Source organism: Osmerus mordax, chromosome 19, assembly GCF_038355195.1.
Source record: "Osmerus mordax isolate fOsmMor3 chromosome 19, fOsmMor3.pri, whole genome shotgun sequence".
NCBI lineage: Eukaryota > Metazoa > Chordata > Actinopteri > Osmeriformes > Osmeridae > Osmerus > Osmerus mordax.
This window is the reverse complement of record NC_090068.1, coordinates 12,933,812-12,958,177: the sequence shown is the minus strand read 5'-3', so window position 1 is coordinate 12,958,177 and position 24,366 is coordinate 12,933,812. Positions and strand designations below refer to the sequence as shown.

The 24,366-nt window shown below is 47.6% G+C and overlaps 4 protein-coding genes across 4 annotated transcripts; 1 reads left to right on the top strand and 3 right to left on the bottom strand.

Annotated features, from left to right (window-relative positions):
- The first annotated feature begins 3,052 nt into the window (after positions 1–3,052).
- Positions 3,053–8,008, top strand: LOC136962880 (glutamate receptor 4-like). Its single transcript, XM_067256778.1, has 4 exons — positions 3,053–3,102; positions 3,286–3,400; positions 5,163–5,300; positions 6,367–8,008. Exons 1-4 carry the CDS (start codon positions 3,053–3,055, stop codon positions 6,529–6,531), a joined length of 468 nt encoding a protein of 155 aa, XP_067112879.1. The 3' UTR covers positions 6,532–8,008.
- Positions 8,009–10,654: 2,646 nt separating this feature from the next.
- LOC136963487 (GTPase IMAP family member 9-like) lies at positions 10,655–11,599 on the bottom strand. Its single transcript, XM_067257637.1, has one exon. It carries the CDS (start codon positions 11,570–11,572, stop codon positions 10,907–10,909), a length of 666 nt encoding a protein of 221 aa, XP_067113738.1. The 5' UTR covers positions 11,573–11,599; the 3' UTR covers positions 10,655–10,906.
- Positions 11,600–12,859: 1,260 nt separating this feature from the next.
- LOC136962879 (GTPase IMAP family member 4-like) lies at positions 12,860–15,248 on the bottom strand. The gene is made up of 2 exons (XM_067256777.1): positions 15,224–15,248; positions 12,860–14,337 (listed from the first exon to the last, which is right to left on the bottom strand). Exons 1-2 carry the CDS (start codon positions 15,237–15,239, stop codon positions 12,860–12,862), a joined length of 1,494 nt encoding a protein of 497 aa, XP_067112878.1. The 5' UTR covers positions 15,240–15,248.
- Positions 15,249–17,123: 1,875 nt separating this feature from the next.
- Positions 17,124–23,544, bottom strand: LOC136962878 (ELMO domain-containing protein 1-like). Its single transcript, XM_067256776.1, has 10 exons — positions 23,528–23,544; positions 21,230–21,375; positions 21,078–21,106; positions 20,860–20,957; positions 20,529–20,658; positions 19,987–20,120; positions 19,647–19,715; positions 18,741–18,791; positions 18,046–18,179; positions 17,124–17,755 (listed from the first exon to the last, which is right to left on the bottom strand). Exons 1-10 carry the CDS (start codon positions 23,542–23,544, stop codon positions 17,580–17,582), a joined length of 984 nt encoding a protein of 327 aa, XP_067112877.1. The 3' UTR covers positions 17,124–17,579.
- Between the last annotated feature and the right edge of the window lie 822 nt (positions 23,545–24,366).

Genomic DNA, 24,366 nt, shown 5'->3' with positions numbered 1-24,366 from the left:
TCTCTCTCTCTCTCTCTCTCTGTCTCTCTCTCTCTCTGTCCTCTCTCTCTCTGTCTCTCTCTGTCTATGTCTCTCTCTCTTTCTCTGTCTCTCTCTCTGTCTGTCTCCTCTTTCTCTCTGTCTCTGTCTCTTTCTCTCTCTGTCTCTCTCTTTCTCTCTCTGTCTCTCTCTCTCTGTCTCTTTCTCTCTCTTTCTCTCTGTCTCTGTCTCTTTCTCTCTCTGTCTCTCTCTCTCTCTGTCTCTCTCTCTCTCATCTCTGTCTCTCTCCTCTCTGTCTCTTTCTCCCTCTGTCTCTGTCTTTCTCGCTTCTTCTCTGTCTCTTTCTTCTTCTGTCCTTTCCTTTTCTCTCTGACGCTGCGTGCTCTGTAAGTGTGTGCTCGCATGCGTCCGAGGCCGTGGGGCACGCATGCAGACGCTGCTTCCATTAACCTTTTCTTGCTGTTGGCAGCGACGTCAGGTAAACGTTTGTGCTTGTGTCCGTGTGTTAAGAAGATGGGATCGCATGTTTTGATCCATAAATGCACCCGACTGTTCTAGCATGTTAACATCCCATGTTTGACTTAAAAAGTATCGAGATGTTGTTTATATGTAATGAAGGATTTGTTTGATGGTTAATGATGTGTTCAGCTCGCGTAGAGGTATCTGATTACGTTAGGATGTGAAAGGTGACTTTAGGACCAGATATGACAGTTACCTGGTTGCCATGTGAACAGTCAGACCTGTCCCATCCTGGATAGCTGAGTGCCTGTGGGAGCTGCTGGAACAACACAATAACACGACTGCAGGGCGCTACAGTCTCACTTTGCCAAGGAACTCATCTTATCAAAGAGAGCCTGGCTAGCTCATCACTGAAGGAAATGGAAAAAAAATGGAATGGAAGAAGATTGAATGTGTGTGCGCGTGTGTGTCATCAGAACAAGACGATTGCTTTTATTTTCAGTTTGTGTCGCGTTTCTGAAGGCCTGTAAAGCCATCGGTGACTGCTGTGTGAAACTGTGTTTCCTGCAAACAGCTTCCACCACAACACTCCTCCTCCTTAAGTCATCTTGTCCCTGCTACACATTTCATTTGCTCTGCTTGATTTACCCAGTGACTACGCACAAGATCCCCCTGTTCGCAAATCATACACTCGTTCTGTCTGTTAGTCCTGCCTCCTGCGGGTCTGCAGAGGAGAACAGCTCGCAGATTCTCTGCTTTTCCATGAAGAGTCCCTGACAGATGATGGTAGTCTGCCGGCTAGCGGCCATCTTGTTTGTGGGGAGGATTATCTTTTCTGTCAGTCACTTTTTCCTGATCACCAGGAAACCCACCAGCACTCCAACAGGATATGGTGTCACACCAGCGGCCGTTCACATGGCAACCGCCTCAAACTTTAACTGTATACATTATCCTAGACAATATAACAACTTCACTTTTTTTCTCTTCATCAGCTTTGTCGTATTTGTGACGTTGCTTCCTGTTATATTCTGTCTATATATGTTCTATATATTTCATGGTTGATGGTGGTACATGCATTATCTGGATGTAAATACTGGATTCTGACGGAACAGAATGCACACAGACAGATCTCTCTCAGTGTGGATAGTCATTATATCCAGAGATGGCAAAAGTACACACACTTCACTCAAGTAAAATTAAAAGTACAGATATTCATGTTTAAAAAGACTGGTAAGTGCTGACTACACTTTTTCACTCAAGTTAAAGTAAAGAAGTGTGGGCTCTGACATATACTTAAGTAAAAAAGTAGCCATTACTACCTTTTTTAATGTTTTAGTAAAAAGTTGTAATGTACTTATACCAGAAAAATCTACTTAAGTGTAACAACAGTGTAATAAGTGTGATAACAACATAATAACAGTGTAATAACTAATCTTTGATTATATCAATATATATATATAAAATACATCAGTGATTATATCAAGGTTTAAACAATCAACTAGTTTATGGTCACCACTCAACTGTGTTATCGATTCCTTTTACAAGTAGCATTTTTGTTACCATAGAGATGTGTCCAAAAACATACACCTGGTGGTGGTGAGCAGGGGTGGATGTAACCTCTGACCCTCAGGCCCTGGTTACTGTCCTGACCTCTGACCCCTGTAGGGAGGTCTGTCTGCTGTGTTCTGTCTCCAAGTGTCTAAGGGGTTGTGGGAGCAGCAATCGCTAGCTAGCATTAACACACCTTTACCACTCTTTCTTTAACAACCCCCCTCCCCCACTTTCCTCCCCCACCCCCCCCCCCCCCCCCCCCCCCCCCCCGATTGGATGCATCCTCACCCTCTCACCAAATATGTTTTATCGTTTTCAAGAAGTGCAGTTAACCTGGCAGTGTTAAAACTGAATGAACAAGGCCTGTTGGACAAATTGAAAAACAAGTGGTGGTACGACAAGGGCGAGTGTGGCAGCGGAGGCGGAGGGGAGAAGGTTAGACACCATGTCGCCAAAAGACCTGTTTTCTTCTTCTCGCGGGTGAAACTGTTGCCGTGGTAACGGGGGCGTCTGCCGGGGGCGACCCTGCGCGCACAGTCGCCCCCCCTTTGTGGGCACGTGCAGAGAGGGAGCCGCTACTGTCAAACCAAAAACGTTCGTCTTGCAAGACATTAGGGTGTCAGATGGCTGAGCGGATAAAGGAATCGGGCTATCAATCAGAAGGTTGCCAGTTCGATTCCCGGCCGTGCAAAATGCAAAACGACATTGTGTCCTTGGGCAAGGCACTTCACCCTACTTGCCTTGGGGGAATGTCCCTGTACTACTGTCACTCGCTCTGGATAAGAGCGTCTGCTAAATGACTAAATGCAAGACGTGGCTCTTTCAGAAGATCGGGTTCAGACCAAAAAAACTGGTGGCGAGGAACCGATCCTGATCCCAGCGAGCGGTAGTGATTCTGTCCATATCTTTCCAAAACCTGATACAAGACTCCAAATCTGAACTATAACCTTCCTTCATATGTTGGTAAAAACAACCTTTGGTTGATTCTGCTGAGCCAATCAGAATCTAGCAGTAGTTGTGAGCTGACAGTAACGGGCCCTGATGAGCCTGAGGCACCGGCAGGATGTCCCCGTTCCAGGAAGTGATGCAGCCCGGGGCCCTGCCTATATGTCTGTAGCTCCGCCCCTCCCCACCCCCTGACCAATGAGCATAGAGACATGTAAGTGAGTGGGGCCACTGGCTGGGTCACTTTGTGAGAGTGCTCTGTTGGGCTCTTCTGACTGAATAACATAAAATAACATGTCGTATGATGTTATTTATGTTATTTCCCCTCCCCCCCACACACATGGTTTGAAGAACTCCTGTAAACCTTGCCGTATTGAAACTGAGTGAATCAGGCGTCTTAGACAAGCTGAAAAACAAATGGTGGTACGATAAGGGCGAGTGTGGACCCAAGGACTCGGGAAGTAAGGTTAGTCTCCACCAGTCTGGGACCCTCACTGTCTTAATGCACACCCACGCACAGAGTAGGTGATGATGCTGATAATGTACAGCGTAGGTGATAATGCTGATAATGTACAGAGCAGGTGATCATGCTGATAATGTACAGAGTAGGTGATGATGCTGATAATGTACAGTGTAGGTGATCATGCTGTTAATGTACAGCGTAGGTGATAATGCTGTTAATGTACAGCGTAGGTGATAATGCTGAAATGTACAGAGTAGGTGATAATGCTGATAATGTACAGAGTAGGTGATAATGCTGATAATGTACAGCGTAGGTGATAATGCTGATACTGTACAGAGTAGGTGATAATGCTGATAATGTACAGAGTAGGTGATCATGCTGATAATGTACAGCGTAGGTGATAATGCTGATAATGTACAGAGTAGGTGATGATGCTGATAATGTACAGAGTAGGTGATCATGCTGATAATGTACAGCGTAGGTGATAATGCTGACAATGTACAGCGTAGGTGATAATGCTGATAATGTATAAAGTAGGTGATGATGCTGATAATGTACAGAGTAGGTGATCATGCTGATAATGTACAGCGTAGGTGATAATGCTGATAATGTACAGAGTAGGTGATAAGGCTGATAATGTACAGAGTAGGTGATAAGGATGATAATGTGCAGAGTAAGTGATAATGCTGATAACGTACAGAGTAGGTGATCATGCTGATAATGTACAGCGTAGGTGATAATGCTGATAATGTACAGCGTAGGTGATAATGCTGATAATGTACAGCGTAGATGATAATGCTGATAATGTACAGAGTAGGTGATAAGGCTGATAATGTACAGAGTAGGTGATAAGGCTGATAATGTGCAGAGTAGGTGATAATGCTGATAATGTACAGAGTAGGTGATCATGCTGATAATGTACAGCGTAGGTGATAATGCTGATAATGTACAGCGTAGGTGATAATGCTGATAATGTACAGAGTAGGTGATAAGGCTGATAATGTACAGAGTAGGTGATAATGCTGATAATGTCGCTCTGGACTTGTATGCGTGTCATTAACAGCCCTCTGAGACAGTCAGAGTTCAGTGGTTGTGCACATGAGCAAGTCAGGAGCTGTCCTTCCAGCAGCATGTAAACACAGGAACACATATCTCTCTCCGCTGCTAGTGAGAAGGTCTGTTCATCTCTGAAGATCCTTCACTGGCTCAGGAAACAGCTCAGCTCAGATCACCGATAGCGCAGTTCTAAAGCATGCAGCTATTAACCTGCAGTTTCCTCTGAAAGGTGCTCGAGGAACAGCTAAACCTCTCTGATGTGGTTGAGTAACGAGAGAACGTCACTCCTGTTTCAGACAGATAACATCTAATTACACAAGTACAGATGAAAGGGGTTAGGAAGCCATTGAGATTCAGAGACCAGGGTAGCACACCGGTGGAGTGAGTCATTCATGCACCAGCTAATTGTTTGTCTCCTTAATGGTTGTCATGACATCACAGTCACGCTAACGAGATAGAGATCACACGGTTGGCATGGTTATGCGCAGTTATAGCACAAGTCACAACGTTCAGTGTCAGAGCAGACCTAAAGTGGGAAATGTTGCTGTGTGTGTGTGTGTGCGTGTAAATGTTGTGTTTTACGTGGGTGTAGTTTTAGTCGGTGTGGTAATTGTGTAGTGTGTGTGTGTCTGTGTGTGTGTTTCCAATCACCACCACCATTTCTCTGACTGCCTGCCTCCTGTGTCCCCCCCCCCCCCCCCCCCCCCAGGACAAGAGCTCTCAGGCCCTGAGCCTGAGTAACGTGGCTGGGGTCTTCTACATCCTGGTAGGGGGCCTGGGCCTGGCCATGCTGGTGGCCCTCATCGAGTTCTGCTACAAGTCCAGAAACGAAGCCAAGAGAATGAAGGTGGAGCCGTCTGAACACCCCTCCCCTCCCCACCACCACCACCACCCAGACCCCAGCACCAGCCCCCAGCCCAGCCCCGCTCCCAGCCCCACCCCCGGACCCAGCCCAGCCCCCAGCGTCCACAGCTTAGTCCCCTATAGCGAGGTGTTCCCTGCGTTTGGGAGCGACGGGGAAGATAAGATGTAGAGGTGTTGTAGGAACCTCCCCCCGTCCTCCCCCCTGTCTAGGCCCCAAATCTATTATACTGTAAGTAGACTGAGCTTGGAGATGTGAGCGTTGCCGCGGTGACTGTTTGTGACAGCTTCCTGCGTCTCTGTTGTGTCCGATGACATCATCTCCGCCGCTTGTCTGGTGTGTTTGGCTGCAGACCATGTTGTTGCTGTTGCCTACGACACACACACCTACCATACACACACACTCGCATCGCACACAGACACAAGCCGTGTCAGAAAAAATGACAAAAATGAGAAACCAACCCCATATTGAGCCATAAATTACTCTGAGGTATAACAGTGAGGGTTGTTGAGATTAGAGGCTCGAGGTAAACGTAAACTAACTGGCCTTTTAAGAGCTTATTGATCTGGAACCTTCTCTTCAGATATTTCCCCCAGGTCCATGAATATTACAATTGTAGAAGTTTCCATCTGGCCCTTGTGTGTCTTTGACGTGGTTATGTGTCCCACGGGGGTGCTAGGGCCCCCTCGGTTTCTGCTGTTGCTTGGTCAGCTTACCTGTCGTCCTGCCCACATCCATCACCACACCTGTAATAACTGTGGTAGTAAATGTAGTCACAGGCTGGTACAAACTTTATTGACTGGCTCCCACACTCTTATTTCTGTCTGTGTCTCTCATCTGTCTAACTGTCTCTCTCTCTGTCTCTCTCTGTCTCTTTCTGTCTCTCTCACTGTCTCTCTCATTCTATCCCTCTCACAAATAATTTGTCTTTGTCTCCCTTTCTCTTCTATTCCCTCCCTCCCTCCCTCTCTCTCTCTCTCTCTCTCTCTCTCTCTCTCTCTCTCTCTCTCTCTCTCTCCCTCTCTCTCTCTCTCTCTCTCTCTTTCTGCAGCTGACGTTCACGGAGGCGATGAGGCACAAGGCTCGTCTGTCCATCACAGGCAGCGTCGGGGAGAACGGCAGAGTGCTGACCCCCGACTGCCCGAAGGCGGTCCACGCCGGCCCCCCCCTGCGGCAGAGTTCCGGGCTGGCCCTGGTCTCCTCGGAGCTCCCCTGAAAACCAAAAACTTCCCAAGTGCCTTATGACAGAACCACCCAGAACCCACCTCCACCAGTGTTCAGTCCCAGGACCACCCAGACGTACTCACCCCACCAGGCAGAGCGGGGAACTCAATATCGCTAGGGAACAAGACAGGCTAGCTAGCGGGAGACAGAACACATACTCGCTGGCACCACTAACAAATAAACAGGAAGGACTTGTGTTGGGGTTTTTGAAGCTGGGAGGCCATGCAGGGTCCTCCAGTCACAGACGATCAAGGTGAAACGGAGAGTGTTTCTAGACCCTGAGATCTTCCTCATCCTCGGGGAGACGGCAGGAGAAGAGAGGGGCGGCTGTGGATGTGGACGAACGAGACCAGAAAACTGTCAACTTGAAATGTTAACTGTGTATTTATGAGGTTGCTGTGAATTGAACCGCAATCAAGATTGTTTTCAAATCAAATACTATTTGTGAACAGACTAGAGCAGTATTCAAACAGGGGAAAGATGTTAAGCAACCTCACTGGATATCAATAAACTGAGTTTACCCTCATGTTTCGGCAAGTGGGTGAAAGATATTAGTATTAATTAGAACAATAACTTTATTGATATAAATGAATATATTATTAATAAACTGTGAAGATTAGTAAATATGTATATTCTGTTAAAACAAAACGAAAGAAAAAAATATTGCTGTACATAGCAGACTGAAGTACATGCTTGCTTTTTAACTGTAAATAGCAGGTCTAGTAGAAGATAGAAGATACCATCTTTAGAGAAATGATTCATCGCAATAACAAAGAAGACCACGCCAGCTCTAACAGACGAGAAACTAAAGGACAAAGGAATCTCATATGTTAGACGTTGGAAACATACTGTACAGTACAAACGTTAAATGCTCAGATTGGGGAGGGTCTTACCGGTTATTTACGTGTAAAAGAATTCAGCAATGAATGGTGACCAGCCCCTCCCCCTTACATAAGCCACACCCCCTCACTGTGCAGTCGTAGACCAGGAAGTGGCAATAGGACCCACAGTCAGAATCAAACATTTTTTTTATTTTATCAATTGTTTTTGTAACGAGCAGTTTACTGCCCATCTCCTCATCTTGAGTGTCTGCTGTCGAAGTCTCTTATCTGGGTACAACCTTTTAGTTTAACATTTTTGTGGAGAGAAAGCAAAGTGTTGGAGGGTAGAAAAAAAAAAGGGGAAATTTTTTTTTCAACTGGTTATTTTACCAGTTCAAGCTGCTTTGTCCTATATCCAGTACTGAATCCTGCTAAGATGGCACCATGTTGTATTGAGCCATAGTCGCCTGTCACCTCTGAGACCTAGTTGGGTCCTTGTAGCAGGACAGTGTCGGCCCAACCACAGGGCTGGGACACCCTTTCCTCATCCATTCCTCACCCTCTACCTACCTCTCCCCCTCTCCCTACCCCTCCCCTCATCCCCCCTCATTGGCACCTGTTACCTTCTCTTAGAGGTTTTCAACTCAATCTCACCAAACAAGTATCTCTGTTACCTTCACATAACGTGATTATGATCAATATTATACTTTTGGTGCCCCAACATACACACACACAGACACACACCCACACACCCACACACAGACACACACACACATACACACACACACACACGGCAGAAGTTACCTTGTTGCTTGAGAGGATCGACCAACTAATATAATTCAGACCTATCGTCTGTTGGTCTTGCCATAAGTCTGTAAAGCTCAATGTTCAAATAGTGTCCCATTTTTGTTTCAATTGTACATCTTTATTTTGATTCTTTTTTAGTAAAAATAAATTCCAAATGAGTCTTACTGTGACTTTATTGGTGAAGGAAGAGTGCCTCTTTCCTGGGACGGCTGAGCGGAAGAGTCTGGTGGAATGGCTCTAATGAGGACAATAAAACCACGAACTTCAATACTACAGCGTTGGTAAAGTTTATGAGTACAGGGCTTTATGTCTCCCTGATGTGAGCAGGTGGATTAAACAGTCTATACGGCACTGCAACTATAAACATGAAAAACGATCCCAGAATACAGCCAACCAATCTGTGTGTTCAGAGGAAAACACTACACCGTTACACATGTTCCTTTATGACCTTCCAGCCCAGGGAACACGCCTCCTACACATGGACACAACATGTATGAGGGGGGAAGGGGGGGAGGAGAGAGGAGGGCGGTGGAGGGGGTGGAGAGGGCGGTGGAGGGGGGATGGGGTGGAAGAGAGGAGAGGGGTGGAGAGGGGAGGGGGTGGAGAGGGGAGGGGGTGGAAGAGAGGGGTGGAGAGGGGAGGGGGTGGAGAGGGGAGGGGGTGGAGAGGGGAGGGGGTGGAGAGGGGAGGGGTGGAGAGGGGAGGGGGTGGAGAGGGGAGGGGGTGGAGAGGGGAGGGGGTGGAGAGGAGAGGGGGTGGAGAGGGGAGGGGTGGAGAGGGGAGGGGGTGGAGAGGAGAGGGGGTGGAGAGGGGAGGGGGTGGAGAGGGGAGGGGTGGAGAGGGGAGGGGGTGGAGAGGGGAGGGGGTGGAGAGGGGAGGGGTGGAGAGGGGAGGGGGTGGAGAGGGGAGGGGGTGGAGAGGGGAGGGGTGGAGAGGGGAGGGGTGGAGAGGGGAGGGGGTGGAGAGGGGAGGGGAGGGGGTGGACAGATGGCAGTGGAGCACTCAGCTCCAGGGGGAGACTCCTCACTACTACAGAGTAAACATCTACCTTACCTAACGCCACTGCAGAGTAAACATCTACCTTACCTAACAGTATCCTAACCTAACAGTCTCTCACAGTAGTCTGGCCTACGGTCTTGAACAGAAGAGATCCAGAATATCTGGTTCTTGTCTTGATCCTGTTCCTATTTCTGGTCTCGGTTCTGGCCTGGGTCCACCTAGTCTAGGATCTGACAAGGAGCTCCTTTGATAGTTGCCTAAAATGACCAGTCAACAAACACATAAAAACAACCAAACACAAGACAGGAAGCAGCTCCCATCACCCAGGAGTCCCTGAACATCATGTCAGGCCCAGAGCCTGACCCGATCCTGGCTGCGGCATCTGTAGTAGCAGGGTCTTGCCACCAGGGGGCGCATCACACACTGCAACCCCCCCCCCCCCCCCCCCCCACAGGAAGGTGCATACAATAAACATATACGGATCTTAATTAAAAAAGTAGAACGTATAAATAAAATAGAAAATTCTAATACTAAGGAGCTAAACAATATGTAAGATATAAAATATATATAAATATAAAATGTTACAAGAAAGGCAGGGTTCTCCAATCCTGGGCCTCGAGGGCCGCTGTCCTGCATGAATGTTCATTACCCGGTTTCCACAGAGCTTGATAACAACCCATTCATTTGAAACAGGTGTGAAAACATCTAAAACATGCAGAACAGCGGCCCTCGAGGACCAGGGTTGGAGAACCCTGCCTTAAGGGATTCTACAAGGGACTCGTCGCCATCTGGTGGCGACGTGAAGTTAGTGACAGCAGAAAAAGTTGCAATGCAGAGGTCAAATTAGATTTGTCATTTCAAAAGCTCAACTAATCAGAATCAGAATCAGAATCAGAATCAGAATCAGAATCAGAATCAGAAAGGGATTTATTCGCCATGAAAGTTTGCACAGACAAGGAATTTGCTTTGGCAGGAAGGTGCATACAATAAACATATACCTAAAATTTAAATATGTGGACTAACTATACTAAGGGTACATAAACTAGCAGTACTAAGTGGGATAAATATAAGTTGCCGTAAATTACAATATAAAAATACAAAAATACAAATATTACAAAAAATACAAATGTACAAGATACCATGTTGTGGTGCAGTGCAAAAGCAGTGTGTTTTAAGCAATAAGTCATTTGAGTCAGTGTGGTCCCTTGGCCTTGTTGAAGAGGCCAACAGCGGAAGGGAAGAAACTGTTTTTGTGGCGTGAGGTATTGGTCCTGATAGACCGCAGCCTTCTGCCGGAGGGGAGTGACTGAAACAGGGAGTGTCCAGGGTGGGAGGAGTCGGCCACAATCTTCCTCGCTCGCCTCAGGGTCCTCGAGGTGTGCAGGTCCTCGAGGGTAGGCAGATTGCAGCCAATCACCTTCTCAGCAGTACGGATGATACGCTGCAGTCTGCTCTTGTCATCAGAGATGGGAAGTAACGGTAAAGGTACACTGTTGCATTTTTATTACATTATTATTATGTTGTTATTACATTGTTAGAACACTATCATTAAACTGTTACACTTTTTATTACACTTTTAATTTCATGTTTGTCAAGGTCAGTAAAACAGAAAACATTCAGCAAAACGTGTTGTTCCATATTTCTGCCTCTCTATAAAAACAGCAGATTCTCTACACGGAACACCTATACATTGATACATTCACGCAGGTCGTCATTCCCCCCTCATGAGACCATCCCTCTTCACAGGATGCAGCAACGGTCTCCTCGGGTGTAACAACCGCTCTCTTTCACCATCTTATCTACAGTCCTGATCAGCCCTCTGATCTGAGCTCTGTTGTTTCTGCTCCGGGCGCCATCACAGTCCTCGCCTGCAGAGGCACGAGTCTCTCCCAGATTGACAGACGATCCTGTGGTGATCTCTGACCGGGCCACAGCATTCAACAAGCTCTCCATCTGGGCCGGACCAACGCTCACATTCCCCTTCAGATCCATCAGTCTCAGTAATAGTTCAACTTTTAGCGCATCATCGTTGGTGCTTGAAAGCTCGTTCCAGTACATGTTGTCAACGACGTGGACCCTCTTTCTGCAAAGTTCCACCAGCTCCCGTAGGTCAGAATTGGCGTTTATGTGTTCCCAGATGTCCATCCCCTGGTCCAGGTCGTCACCGTGAGTGAAGAGGATAACGGTGTGACTAAACATCTGGTTTCCGAACCACTTCTGCAACCGCACCACCACAGCCTTCTCCTCCCGGGTGAACCTGCCCACTCGCAGCACCAGCAGGAAGGCATGGGGGCCGGGGGAGACGCCCTCCAGGCCAGATATCACCTCCTCCTTCACCGTCCTGTCAGCCCCGTCCGAGGACCCCAGGCCCGGGGTATCCACCAGGGTGAGAGGCCTCCCCTCCATGCAGCCTGCTCGGACCTTCCAGCGCTGGGTGTCGGCGTGGGGGCGGCAGGATGTGTGGAAGAAGACCCCTCCTCCCAGTAGGGTATTTCCAGCGCTGCTCTTACCTGCTCCTGTCTTCCCCACCAGTACCAGCCTCAACTTCTCAGGTCCCTGGGGGACCTGCACATCTGGTTCCTGGAGAGAAGCCAGGCTTAGCACCTCTGGTTCCTGGAGAGAAGCCAGGCTCAGCACCTCTGGGTCCTGGAGAGAAGCCAGGCTCAGCACATCTGGGTCCTGGAGAGAAGCCAGGCTCAGCACATCTGGTTCCTGGAGAGAAGCCAGGCTCAGCACCTCTGGGTCCTGGAGAGAAGCCAGGCTCAGCACATCTGGTTCCTGGAGAGAAGCCAGGCTCAGCACATCTGGGTCCTGGAGAGAAGCCAGGCTCAGCACATCTGGTTCCTGGAGAGAAGCCAGGCTCAGCACCTCTGGGTCCTGGAGAGAAGCCAGGCTCAGCACCTCCAGTTCCAGCTCCTCTGGTTCTTGTGGAGGAAACAGCAGAATGTCAAGCATGTCTGGTGACATTTCTATAGAAACTTGGCCTGCTTTTTATACACAACAGATGCATGCACTTTATCTTTTTTTTTTTATTGTTTAATGAATATAATAATATAACAAGACAAAAATAGTACTTGTTGAAAGGTAAATTTGTTGATCTCCATCTTTTATTTTTAAGTGTTGTAGTTTAAATCAGCAGCATTAAGCAAATATTTGGGTGAATATTCTTCTCAAAAGGACAGTTACAATTTTTAGCGAGAAAACATGCATGTAATCAAAAAAACAATCCCAATGTGCCAATCTAAATGACCACATGATCAAACAATCAATCGACATGCTAAACTAGCCAGGTACACAAACAATGACATCATTAACATTGTACTGCGGTTAAGTCACAAGGACATTTTACAGAACATTAACCTTGATTTGACATACAAAAGTGCATCAGTTCTATTCAGTATATCGATTTCCACACGATTTCTAACACAATAGAGGTGAATGTGCAGTTATTATTTATATATTCATATTCGATTAAATTTCTTCCTCATTGCAGTTCTGTTAGTTCCATTTGATAGTTCGTTGTTTGTTGTAGTTGATGGAATGTCTGGTTGTCACGGCTACATTACACCCAGAATTTTCATTTTGGTGCATCACCAATAGTGATGGTATTTCTGTTTGTCACAGTTCATGGTTGGTTGGTGGTATGTCCGGTCTACAGATGGTGGTATGTCCGGTCTACAGATGGTGGTATGTCTAGTTGCGTGGTCCTCCAGGCTGGAAGAGCTTCTGGGTGAATTCCCAGGTGTCTGTGATGGTCTTCACGGCTCGGGCGGTAACAGAATCCAGGGTTTTCTTTGCTGCTTCATCAGGATCGTCTGCCTTCTCTGCGACTTTCGCCCCCATGACCCCCCCTTGGATGGCCCCCATGGTGGTCATGACCGCGGCCCCCACGGCAAGCCCCACCCCAGCAGCTGCCCCCGCCCCCAGCCTGGCTCCCACAGCTGCCCCCGTTGTCACCGAGTCTACAACTGCTGCCCCGCCCGCTGCCCCGCCCGCTGCCCCGCCCGCTGCCCCGATTCCTACCGATTTCACTAGATCTTTGCTGTTTTTCAGTAAAGTCTTCGCCGTGGCAACAGCTGCTGGGATGGCAACACACACTTCTTTTCCTTTGGACAGCAGAAATTTGTCACCCCCTGGTGGACAGTTAAACTCCACGGCTAATTGGATTGCTATGGTGGTCAGCAGTCCGGTCACCAGGACGACGGGCAGCGTTGTTGTAACCGCCAAGCCGAGGAACGCCCCCATCAGCACCCCGGTACCCACACCCGCTAACATCCTCAGGGTCCTGGTCCTCACCCTTTCCCTGGCTCGCCTCTGGATCACCGCCATGTCCTGCTTGTCTCCACCCTCCTCCAGCTCTGCCTTTATCTTCTCCACCTCCGCCTTGATCGCTTCAGCCAGTTTCTGCAGAACCAGGTTGGTGTAGCATCCACCATTCTTGGCCACCATAGTGCATATGGTTCCTATCAACTCAGACACTTGGAAGTCGTTACTCCGGTATGTGTTGTCTGTGGACACGCCTGCCTGCAGCACGCAGGTGAGTTCCTGCAGCTGAGTTTCACTCAAGCCACATGTCGCCATTTTCAGCAGAAGCTCCTGATCAACACTCCTCTTGTTCCAGTGTTTATTGTCGATCACGTGAACTCGGTTTCCACAATCCTCAACAAGGTTTTTGATTGTTTCCGCGTCGTCCTTCTTCCCGTTCGCTTTGAGACTCTTCCTGTTCTGGTCGGGGTCGTCCTCTAAGAAGTCGTGGATTGTCATGCCCTTGTCCAGGTTGTCGCCGTGCGTGAAGAGGACAACCGTGTGTTTCCTGGCCTCTTCCCCAAATAAATCCCAGATCTTCCTCATGGTCTCATTGGTCTCGTCTGTGTACCTCCCCACCTCAAGCACCAGCACAAAGGCATGCGGCCCCGGGGCGCATTCAGTCAGACACGACACCAGCGCATCCTCCAGGTCCTTCTCAGGCCTGTTGGTGTCAAAGATCCCCGGGGTGTCGATCACGACGAGCTTCCGGCCACACATGTCACCCTCCATGCGGGTGCAGTCCTGAGTCTGAGACTCAGAGGAACATTTATCATCGAAGGCTTTCCTGCCCAGAAGAGTGTTCCCCGCGCTGCTCTTCCCTGCTCCAGTCTTCCCCAACAGGACCAGCGTCAGTTCCTCTGGGCCTTCAGAGAAGAAACGGGTCTCTTTAGAATGGGCATTGGTTTGCCTCTATCTACGTTTGTTATTTGCTTACAACTTTGACCTACTTTAGGCTATTTATATAATTGTATTTGCATTATCTACGTGTCTGCTATACTATCGTGCGGGGACAACCCGCATCTTCAGACATTCAGTAGTCGACTACGCTTTAACAAAAGGTTACATTTGCCCCCACATACAGTAGGAATTAAGGCCGAATCCCAATACTCTGTCTTACCCCTACCCCTTACCCCTAGCCCTTAGTTTTGCGTGTTCACGTGAGAGTAATTATGACAGTCTTGTTTTGTGCTCTTCACAGTCCTGTAGGCTACATATGTATTTGCAACCATGTTCTTAATTGAAACGTTTTTTAAAAATTGCTAGTTTGCTACGTTAACGTTACCTTGCAGATTTGCACAACAGTCCCGCATTTCTCTGATTAGCCTTGAATGGACTCCATGTATGTCTACAGTTTTAACTAGACTCCATTAGCAGCGAATTTCGTTTGTTATCAGTGCATAACACTACTTGCTTTGGAGACATTGATATACGTAACCAGGTGGTGTCTCATTTCATAGGGCTATGTAGCCCTTACCCCTCAGTTTCGAGGGACAATGGCTAGGGGTAAGACAGAGAATTGGGATTCGGCCTAAGTCTGCTCTTTCTATTCAACAGAATCGTCTGAATACAAAAGTCAACTAGCCCAAGTCAAACCGAACACGTTACTGTAAAGTTGTATGTTTTCTCAACGCCTAACCAGGCTATTGTAAATAAAATCAGTGATTGTAAGCTAGTGATCTTTCTCATACTATTTAGCAGTTTTATTTATATTTGGAACAAATAAATAGCCTATGTATAATTTCAATTTACCACAAGCGTTTTCCATAGTTGAATCTGTCGGTTGCCGTATCCTCCAAATTCTTTAGGAGTTTGCGCACTTTACGGAGAGATCAAATGCTACAAATGTCTTCATCAGCAGCAAATTCAATCCTATATACTCCTTGCCGTAACTCCCTCCGTTCTAGTTTCGTTTTCCATGTCATTTTGTATGAGGAGTGGACTTTGAAACGTCCCGTTCTCGTCCTCATCCTCGTCCAGACTTTGAAACATGATTGGCATATTACATTTACATTACATTACGTCATTTAGCAGACGCTCTTATACAGAGCGACTTACAGCAAGTACAGGGACATTCCCCCGAGGCAAGTAGGGTGAAGTGCCTTGCCCAACGACACAAAGTCATTTGGCACAGCCGGGAATCGAACTGGCAACCTTCTGATTCTGATTACTACATTACATTGGCAGCTGGTGATGCAGTAGGCTAGCCTAAAGGAGGCGCGCTCTGGGAGGACACTGGAAGAATGGGGTACTGCACCTGTAGTCATGACACCAGAGAATACACATCACTCAACATTTAGCTTTTATTGTGATCTCAAAAGCACCAGTTACATAGCACGATGTATATAAGCATATAGAAATGTTTAGATTTCTCAAGATGAAATACAAGAAACGGCAAGATGTCGGACACACCTTGGATACCGTCATGCATGTTGATCTCAGTATGTCTGAGATGTTATTAAAGCAGAATGTACAACAGCTTGTATCTAAATTCAACTACGTTTCAGTCAGTACTGGGAAATAATTTCCATACACTCAAGTAAGACAATCTATCAGAGCGCTATCAGCGACATGAACCCGTGTGTATTTACAGTAGTGCAATGTCCACAGTGACGCAAAGATAACAGCAACTGCGTGAGATGAATCACATTCACACAAGCAAACGGTTGACAAAGACAATAGTAGCACTGACATTCACTTAAAAGGTAAAAACATGTTTAACTCTAACTCATAAAATGAAACGTGAGAGAGGGCTGTAAGTAGCCTATAACGTTGGTCACATCGGTCAATCTTCATGCAGTCAATCGATATCTACTGCATTGGATCTGCCCATAGCTCAGTTAAAATTAACTTCAAAATCCAGTAACAACAATCTATAGCATCGGAGCTCGAAGTGTTTCTTATGTGACATCAGACCTTCATATGATTAAATCATTCAGTGAGTACACAGCCTATAGGATAAACAGGCACCTTTGGTGCTTAAACTAACAGGTGGTAGATATATTAAGATAAATAAAAATTGTTGCTTTGGCTACTAAAACAGTGGATAAACGTGTGTCATATTCAATAAATCAACAAAAGATTTACACATACAATAAGACCATTGTAAAAAGAGAAAATATAAAAAAACATTCATGAAATCAGAATTTGAAATTAGTTGCTCTGCTCGTCACTGTTATAAGTCTCTTTTTCATTCTACGTTTGGCAAAGCGATTTGTTTCTTTTGAAGTGAATCATGCATCCGAAACAGAAATACAATGCAGTGTCTAGATGATTAGGCAAATGACGCTGTGATTGACAAACAGGATTTCTGCTCAGGGCTACACTGTATGATTAAAGCCAACCTTCTCGGCTTGTTTCACATATAAAAAGCCTCAATACATTGTCTCTGTGCACACAACACAACGGTACTCCTTAACTGGGTATGGAGTAGGCCTACGTTATGCAGACCGCGATCTCCGCACTCACAGACAGTAGGCTACAGCTGCTTTATAGGTTAACCGGCTCTGAGCGTGACAGTGCTGCATCATCAACACCGCCACCTGCTGGTTGAAAGGAGGCATTGCGTCCTACCTTAGCTCCCCTGTCCAACATTCAGAAGTATTATCACATTACACTGCACTGACGAGAGGCTAATTAAGAAAGCGTGTAATATTATCAAAACCCATTGAGATAACATCAGTGGCAACTATGGGTTTTTGTACAATCGTGTTGTTGACTGTTAAAGCGACAGAATGACTTGGAGAGACTGTGGTGGATTCTCCACACCTACAGTCCTGAGGTCCTCTGCAATGCTGGTGGTCTAACGTTGCCATGAGAGGAGGGGCCTGTGTGTGTGTGTGTGTGTGTGTCTGTGTACTGTGTACTGTGGGAGCTGCTGGCAGTGATGTGGAGTAGCCAGGAAGGGGGATGAATATCAAAGAGATCAGCTGACTTTAAATCTGAGGTGATCAAGAGGCGTGTTAACAGGTGGAAGTGATGGAGGGGCGTGTCTACAGGTGGAGGTGATGGAGGGGCGTGTCTACAGGTGGAGGTGATGGAGCTGCGTGTCTACAGGTGGAGGTGATGGAGGGGCGTGTTTACAGGTGGAGGTGATGGAGGGGCGTGTCTACAGATTGACCAGGTGGAGATCAGAGGCGGAGAAATGAGGACACAGTGTCATGTCCGGGTTCCTCAGCTGGCGCAGAACCTTCTTGTGGAACTTGGAACGTACGCGGTTGAACTCCATGATGTCACAGGGGTCTTCCTCGATCCAGAACCGGTGGAACTCCTGCATCAGGTAACCTGGGGGAGCAACATGGGTTCAGCTAGCTAGAACCATGCTAATACCTGGTTGTCAGAACCATGCTAATACCTGGTTGTCATCTGGCAAGAACCATGCTAATACCTGGTTGTCATCTGGCAAGAACCATGCTAATACCTGGTTGTCATCTAGCTAGAACCATGCTAATATCTGGTTGTCATCTAATTAAAACCATGCTAATACCTGGTTCTCCTGGTGAGCTAGCCTTAATGTAACGAGTTGTTCACAGCTTTATTACCAGCGTGATCGCAGCCTTGTGGCTCGTACTCACAGAAGGTCTGCTGAAAGTGGAGAAGGCTGGGCATCTCTGGAGCCACGTTGTACAGGTGCGTCTTCAGGGCTCCGCTGACCAGCATGCAGTAGGCCAGGTCTGTGATGTTGATGCCCACGATGGCAAACGAGAACCTGGAAGGTAGTGAAGGGGTTTATTTACATCTCGTTATACATGGGACATTTAAGATGTATTGTTTTTTTTGGAGGGGGGCATGGCAGGCTTAATGCACCCCTGCTAACCCTGACTAGGAAAGTGTTACATGCCTGAAACTTACTGTACTTACTCATACTAGTGCCCTCAGTGTACCGTACAAATCATTTAGGGGGTCCATTTCACGACAGGCTTGTTGTATTCCTTCTTGCCATGAAATGCACCCCCTGCTAACTCTGACTAAGAAAGTGTCACATGCCTGAAACGTACTGTGGTTACTCATACTAGTGCCCTAAGTGTACAGTAAGAATCATTTAATGCTGGGATATACAGAACAGACAGTAGAGGGGGTGCATTTCATGGTAGGCTTAATGCACCCCCTTTTAACCCTGACTAGGAAAGTGTTTTTCATGCTTTGTTGGACAGTTTGTAAAGAGGAATAAATGCATCTTAGCGACCAGGCCAGATTCAATCCGTTTTAGCCACTGCATCAAATAGAACATAAAAATTTCTTCACGGGTGTCCAGGGATCAGATACTCACCCGATAGCCTTGTCTAAGTTCTTCTTCTCCCAATCTGCTTTGGACATTTTACTGAGGAGGATAAAGACTAAGTTAGGACAGAGACTAAGTTAGCATCGAGACTAAATTAGAATTAGGATTAGTATAACTCTCCTCTAACTCTGGTTAAGACCAGGAAGAACCTGATCTCACTGCTCCTGACATGGAAGGATGCTTGAGAGTAACATCTAATATGTATCTTCTTAAACTTAAATAAATCTAAGCTAATACAGAGCTGAGCAACTAACTAACTAACTAACCATGACTAGAGCTGGATCTAGCTCTACTGTTGGTGTTCAGTTCAGAGTCGGAGAGCGAAGAGAAGCAGCACATAAGAAGCACATGAAACCAAGATGTCCGGCAAGCAAACGTTCGCGGCTCTGAAATGAAAGTGAAATGGAGTACCTTGCGTCTCTGCGTACGCTCCGAGGTGAGAGAGAGGGAGGGGTGGAGAGACACCAACATCGGCATGAGACGGTGAGCGTGCTGAATGAGATGCTAATCAAGCCAAACGGATATAGAACGAGCCTCGGAGTGCAGAAGGCCTCGACGACAGTGTTTGACTGAACCAAGGTGGTGAGTGACCAGAGAAATCATTAGAAAAGCACAGCAATGCCGTGAGAAATGAAGGCTAGCGGTGTGGAAGTACAGGTTAGCAGTGGGAGCTATGGTTTAGGGTGCGTATGTGAGGGTGTGTGTGCTTGCGTGCATGCATGCGTGTATGTGTATGTGTGTGTACGTGTGAGTGTGTGTCTGTGAGGGTGTGTGTGCTTGCGTGCATGCATGCGTGTATGTGTATGTGTGTGTACGTGTGAGTGAGGGTGTGTGTCTGTGAGGGTGTGTGTGTGAGTGAGGGTGTGTGTCTGTGAGGGTGTGTGTGTGTTCTACCTGTGTTTGGGCTGGAGGGAGTCATGCAGCACCTGGAGAGCAGTGGCCTTGTCATGTTCAGCAAAATACCTACAGGAAGCAAACATGACACAGTTGTGTTTGGTACTTTTGTTCATTTTTCTATTTTCAACAATGACCCACACACAAGCAGACAGTTTCCCAGACATAAATCCTAAACTAAGAGAAACGTTAAGTGAAGATCTCCACAGTCTGAGACTAGGCTTAATCGATGTCTGGGGAAAATGATCTATTAAGTCACATATCAGAGACCATTTTTTTTTTGCTGTGAGGTAAGGGGTCTCTATCAAGCAAAAATATATATACACACACACACACTTACAAAAGGTTATGTAGGCCCAGTAAACCCATGCCTCTGAAGTCCGTCTTGGGGTCGTTGCCCTGGAAACCGATCTCGCACCACTGCTTGGAGACACGCCCAGTGAGAGGAGAGTCTGGACACAGTTCTCTCCAGAGCTGCAGCGGAGAAACATATGTTCCACATTTATGTTCCACTTACGCGTTCTACATACACGTTCCACATCCACGTAAACAGAGACTAGCGAAGGACCCCCTAAAATCGAGAGTCATCTGGCTGAGCGGTTAGGGAATCGGGCTAGTAATCAGAAGGTTGCTGGTTCGATTCCCCGGCCGTGCAAAATGACGTTGTGTCCTTGGGCAAGGCACTTCACCCTACTTGCCTCGGGGGGGAATGTCCCTGTACTTACTGTAAGTCGCTCTGGATAAGAGCGTCTGCTAAATCACTAAATGTAAATGTAAAATGCCTAGAAAAGGCTCGAATCAAAAGTCCAATCAATCTGGTCTGTGACTTTACCAACTGGTTACATTCCTGGGGGATATCAGGGTCTCACAGTGACAGTGTACCTTCATCAGCATCTGCTCGTGGTCGGGGTTTTCACTGTCGTACGGTTCCCTGCGGAGCTTCTCCACCTCAACCACCAGGCCCCGGTACCCCACCACCTGGAACAGGCTGGCCTGGAGAGAGATCCCCAGCCTGGGGAGAGACAGAGGCACGCAGGGGGTCACCCTGGAGGAAGGGCTGGAGAATAGATACTGTGTGTCTAGGTAAGGTGAGAGGTGAGAGGATAGAGGGAAGAGGAGAGATGGGAGAGGGGGAGGAAAGAGAGGAGGGGAGAGAGGTGAGGAGAGGGAAGGGAAGGGTGAGAGGAGAGGGGTGAGAGGTGAGAAGTCTTACTGTGGGTTGGTGTCAGGATTGATTTTCTTCAGGGTCATGATGTCATCGATGGTCTTCTCCACAGCGTCTGGGTGGACACTGAGAGCAGACTGCAACAGCTGGCGTGAGAGAGAAGGTGATGGATTACAGACCAGATCGATTCTATAGAGGTCCTGATAGATTCTATACTTGTCCGGATAGATTCTATACTGGTCTGTATAGATTCTAGGCAGACGTACCTCATGCTTGGAGTGTCGTAGAGACGATTCTGCAGGGAGAAACAAGACCACTTCATTAACACGTTTGACACTTGCAGAAGCAAACCTTACATTTACACAACACAAACGTGATGTTTGATCGTGTGTTCCAGTCAGGCAGGAAGGAGGCCTACCGATCTTGAGGGTCCTGCGTGCGCCAGGTTTGTTGTTGTAGCAGATCCTCTGCAGCTCACAGCGCCCCGTCAACTTCCTCACCACGAACTTCAGACCACGCCACAAACACTTACAGTACAGGAACACAAGAAACTGTGATACCACCCTGGGGACAGAGAGAAGGGGCGAGCGAGAGGGGGAGAGAGTCAGAGCAGAGACAGCGAGAGAGCGAGGGAGGAGTGTGATGTAGAGAGGCACGGAGGCAGCTTGAGAAGGAAAGTGTTGTGTTGTCAGCCAGAGGGGGCATCTGAGATGATGAAAGCACATTTTCTCCCATGACAGAACGAGGGGATATGGGAGGAACAGGGGATATGGGATATGGGGGGAACGAGGGGGTATGGGAGGAACAGGGGATATGGGATATGGGAGGAACAGGGGATATGGGATATGGGAGGAACAGGGGATATGGGATATGGGAGGAACAGGGGATATGGGATATGGGGGGAACGAGGGGATATGGGAGGAACAGGGGATATGGGATATGGGGGGAACGAGGGGATATGGGAGGAACAGGGGATATGGGATATGGGGGGAACGAGGGGATATGGGAGGAACAGGGGATATGGGATATGGGGGGAACGAGGGGATATGGGAGGAACAGGGGATATGGGAGGAACAGGGGATATGGGATATGGGGGGAACGAGGGGATATGGGAGGAACAGGGGATATGGGAGGAACAGGGGATATGGGATATGGGAGGAACGAGGGGATATGGGATATGGGAGGAACAGGGGATATGGGATATGGGAGGAACAGGGGATATGGGATATGGGAGGAACAGGGGATATGGGATATGGGAGGAACAGGGGATATGGGATATGGGAGGAACAGGGGATATGGGATATGGGAGGAACAGGGGATATGGGATATGGGAGGAACAGGGGATATGGGATATGGGGGGAACAGGGGATATGGGAGGAACAGGGGATATGGGAGGAACAGGGGATATGGGAGGAACAGGGGATATGGGAGGAACAGGGGATATGGGAGGAACAGGGGATATGGGAGGAACAGGGGATATGGGAGGAACAGGGGATATGGGAGGAACAGGGGATATGGGAGGAACAGGGGATATGGGAGGAACAGGGGATATGGGAGGAACAGGGGATATGGGAGGAACAGGGGATATGGGAGGAACAGGGGATATGGGATATGGGGGGAACGAGGGGATATGGGATATGGGAGGAACAGGGGGTATGGGAGGAACAGGGGATATGGGGGGAACAGGGGATATGGGATATGGGAGGAACAGGGGATATGGGGGGAACAGGGGATATGGGATATGGGAGGAACAGGGGATATGGGAGGAACAGGGGATATGGGGGGAACAGGGGATATGGGATATGGGAGGAACAGGGGGTATGGGAGGAACAGGGGATATGGGAGGAACAGGGGATATGGGATATGGGGGGAACGAGGGGGTATGGGATTAGAGGCAAACTGAATTCTCTAGCAGGCGCTTAGATACTTCACATCACAGACGATATTAATAGAACTCGCAAACCTCTGATTCAGTCAGAATCATTCACCGAAAAAAGCCTCTTTGTCTCAACACTAGAAACACAGGCCGACAAACAGTCAATCAGCAGCACTACAAAGTACACAGTGATGATATGGCAGTAGGAAACAGCCTTTTAAAGCAGTTATGTTACAGTAAACATTATAGCTATTACTCGATACATATCAGGAACGCCTCAAATTCAATTCACTTCATTGATCCCTAAGGACACACCCCCCAGCTCTGCCCGCTCGCGGGTTTACCTCTGCCTCTAGACAGGACCGGCATGCTAAGCAGCACACCGTTGCGCATGCGTTTGTCAGCTCCGTTAGCTACGGTCCTGAGATCGATCCACTACCAAGCGACAGAACGCCAAAGGTGCAGAGCACTTGTACACGCACGCACCGCAACTACGAAGACTGGTTTCTAAGCTCTCTATAACCGCACCATAATTAAGAGTAAGGCTGGTCTGTCAACCCGCTATAACCTCACCGTATCTAACGACCCACACAAACCCGTTACCGCCTACATATTTTCCTACAGAGACGAGATATATAGGCTACATGGTGTGTGCTTGAGATTCACTTGTGAACATCGCTTTTAAAACGTCAATAGATAACTCAATGGAGTAAAATCTACAGGTGATACCATTTTCAAATCCTGAACATGTGTTGTGCATGTTCTGCTATTCGGTGTCAACGTAATGCGTTTTTTTTTTTTTTTACAAGCTCTGCTAACAAAATGCAGTAATTTGCTTACCTCAAAAAATGCTTCATCTTGCGCGGTTTCCTTCTCTTTCTTCTTCAGAATCGTTCAGCCAAAATTGACGACCCTGCAGTGGAAGGACGAACAAAATTGAAGCAAGGTTTATACTGGCATCATTGATCAGTGCATTTAGTAAACATAAGCTTCAGTCGGCTTATTAGTGAGCGCAGTTCTGTGGTGCTGTCCATGGTGCTGACGGGTTAACAAATTCGTTGTCCACAACCAGACGGCAAAAACATAACATGTATTCCTCTATAAATTAATAAACTGCTTAATGTTACGGAACCCAAACTGATTGGGTTGGTGCAGTAGGCAACACGTCTCGCGGCTAGCGGCTTAATGAATGATCTGCGCCCCAGACACCACGCAGAATCCCAGCTCTCGAGAAACACAAATCGCGCGTCCAAATAGCGTATAAATTTATATCACCAAAAATGATTAGACTCACTCGAAATAATGTATTAAGCGAGGCTTGTAGACATAAAAAAATATATGCTGCAGGTCGTGGCCGCTTCAGTGGTGCGCGGTTGTCCTCTTTACTCGATGGCTGGTATCTGTTCTTCGTCCATGATGGAAGCGTCGCTGAGGAGAGTGGGTGGGACGAGGAGTGTACACCGCCGCTACAGCGGCATCGCAATGCAGAACAGCTGCCGCGCGGCAAGCAGGCGCGGCAAGCAGCGCGGTACAAGCCATAAACATGTCCAACAATCTTGAGTCAATAACAAATGTAGCCAACTGTAATATTTACATTTATTTAGAGAGCAAAGGGAGGTTGGCCTTTTGTATGGAATGTAGTTTGGGCTATATTCATTAAGGATACCTGATGCTGCATC

Coding starts and splice junctions, on each gene's coding strand:
- LOC136962880 (XM_067256778.1), top strand. CDS start 3,053: ATGTCCCCGTTCCAGGAAGTGATGCAGCCCGGGGCCCTGCCTATATGT. Junction 3,401..5,162: donor CCAAGGACTCGGGAAGTAAG/GTTAGTCTCCAC, acceptor CCCCCCCCCCAG/GACAAGAGCTCTCAGGCCCT. Junction 5,301..6,366: donor ACGAAGCCAAGAGAATGAAG/GTGGAGCCGTCT, acceptor CTCTTTCTGCAG/CTGACGTTCACGGAGGCGAT.
- LOC136963487 (XM_067257637.1), bottom strand. CDS start 11,572: ATGGAGGGGAGGCCTCTCACCCTGGTGGATACCCCGGGCCTGGGGTCC.
- LOC136962878 (XM_067256776.1), bottom strand. Junction 21,107..21,229: donor ACGCAGGACCCTCAAGATCG/GTAGGCCTCCTT, acceptor TTCTCCCTGCAG/AATCGTCTCTACGACACTCC. Junction 20,958..21,077: donor TACGACACTCCAAGCATGAG/GTACGTCTGCCT, acceptor CTCTCACGCCAG/CTGTTGCAGTCTGCTCTCAG.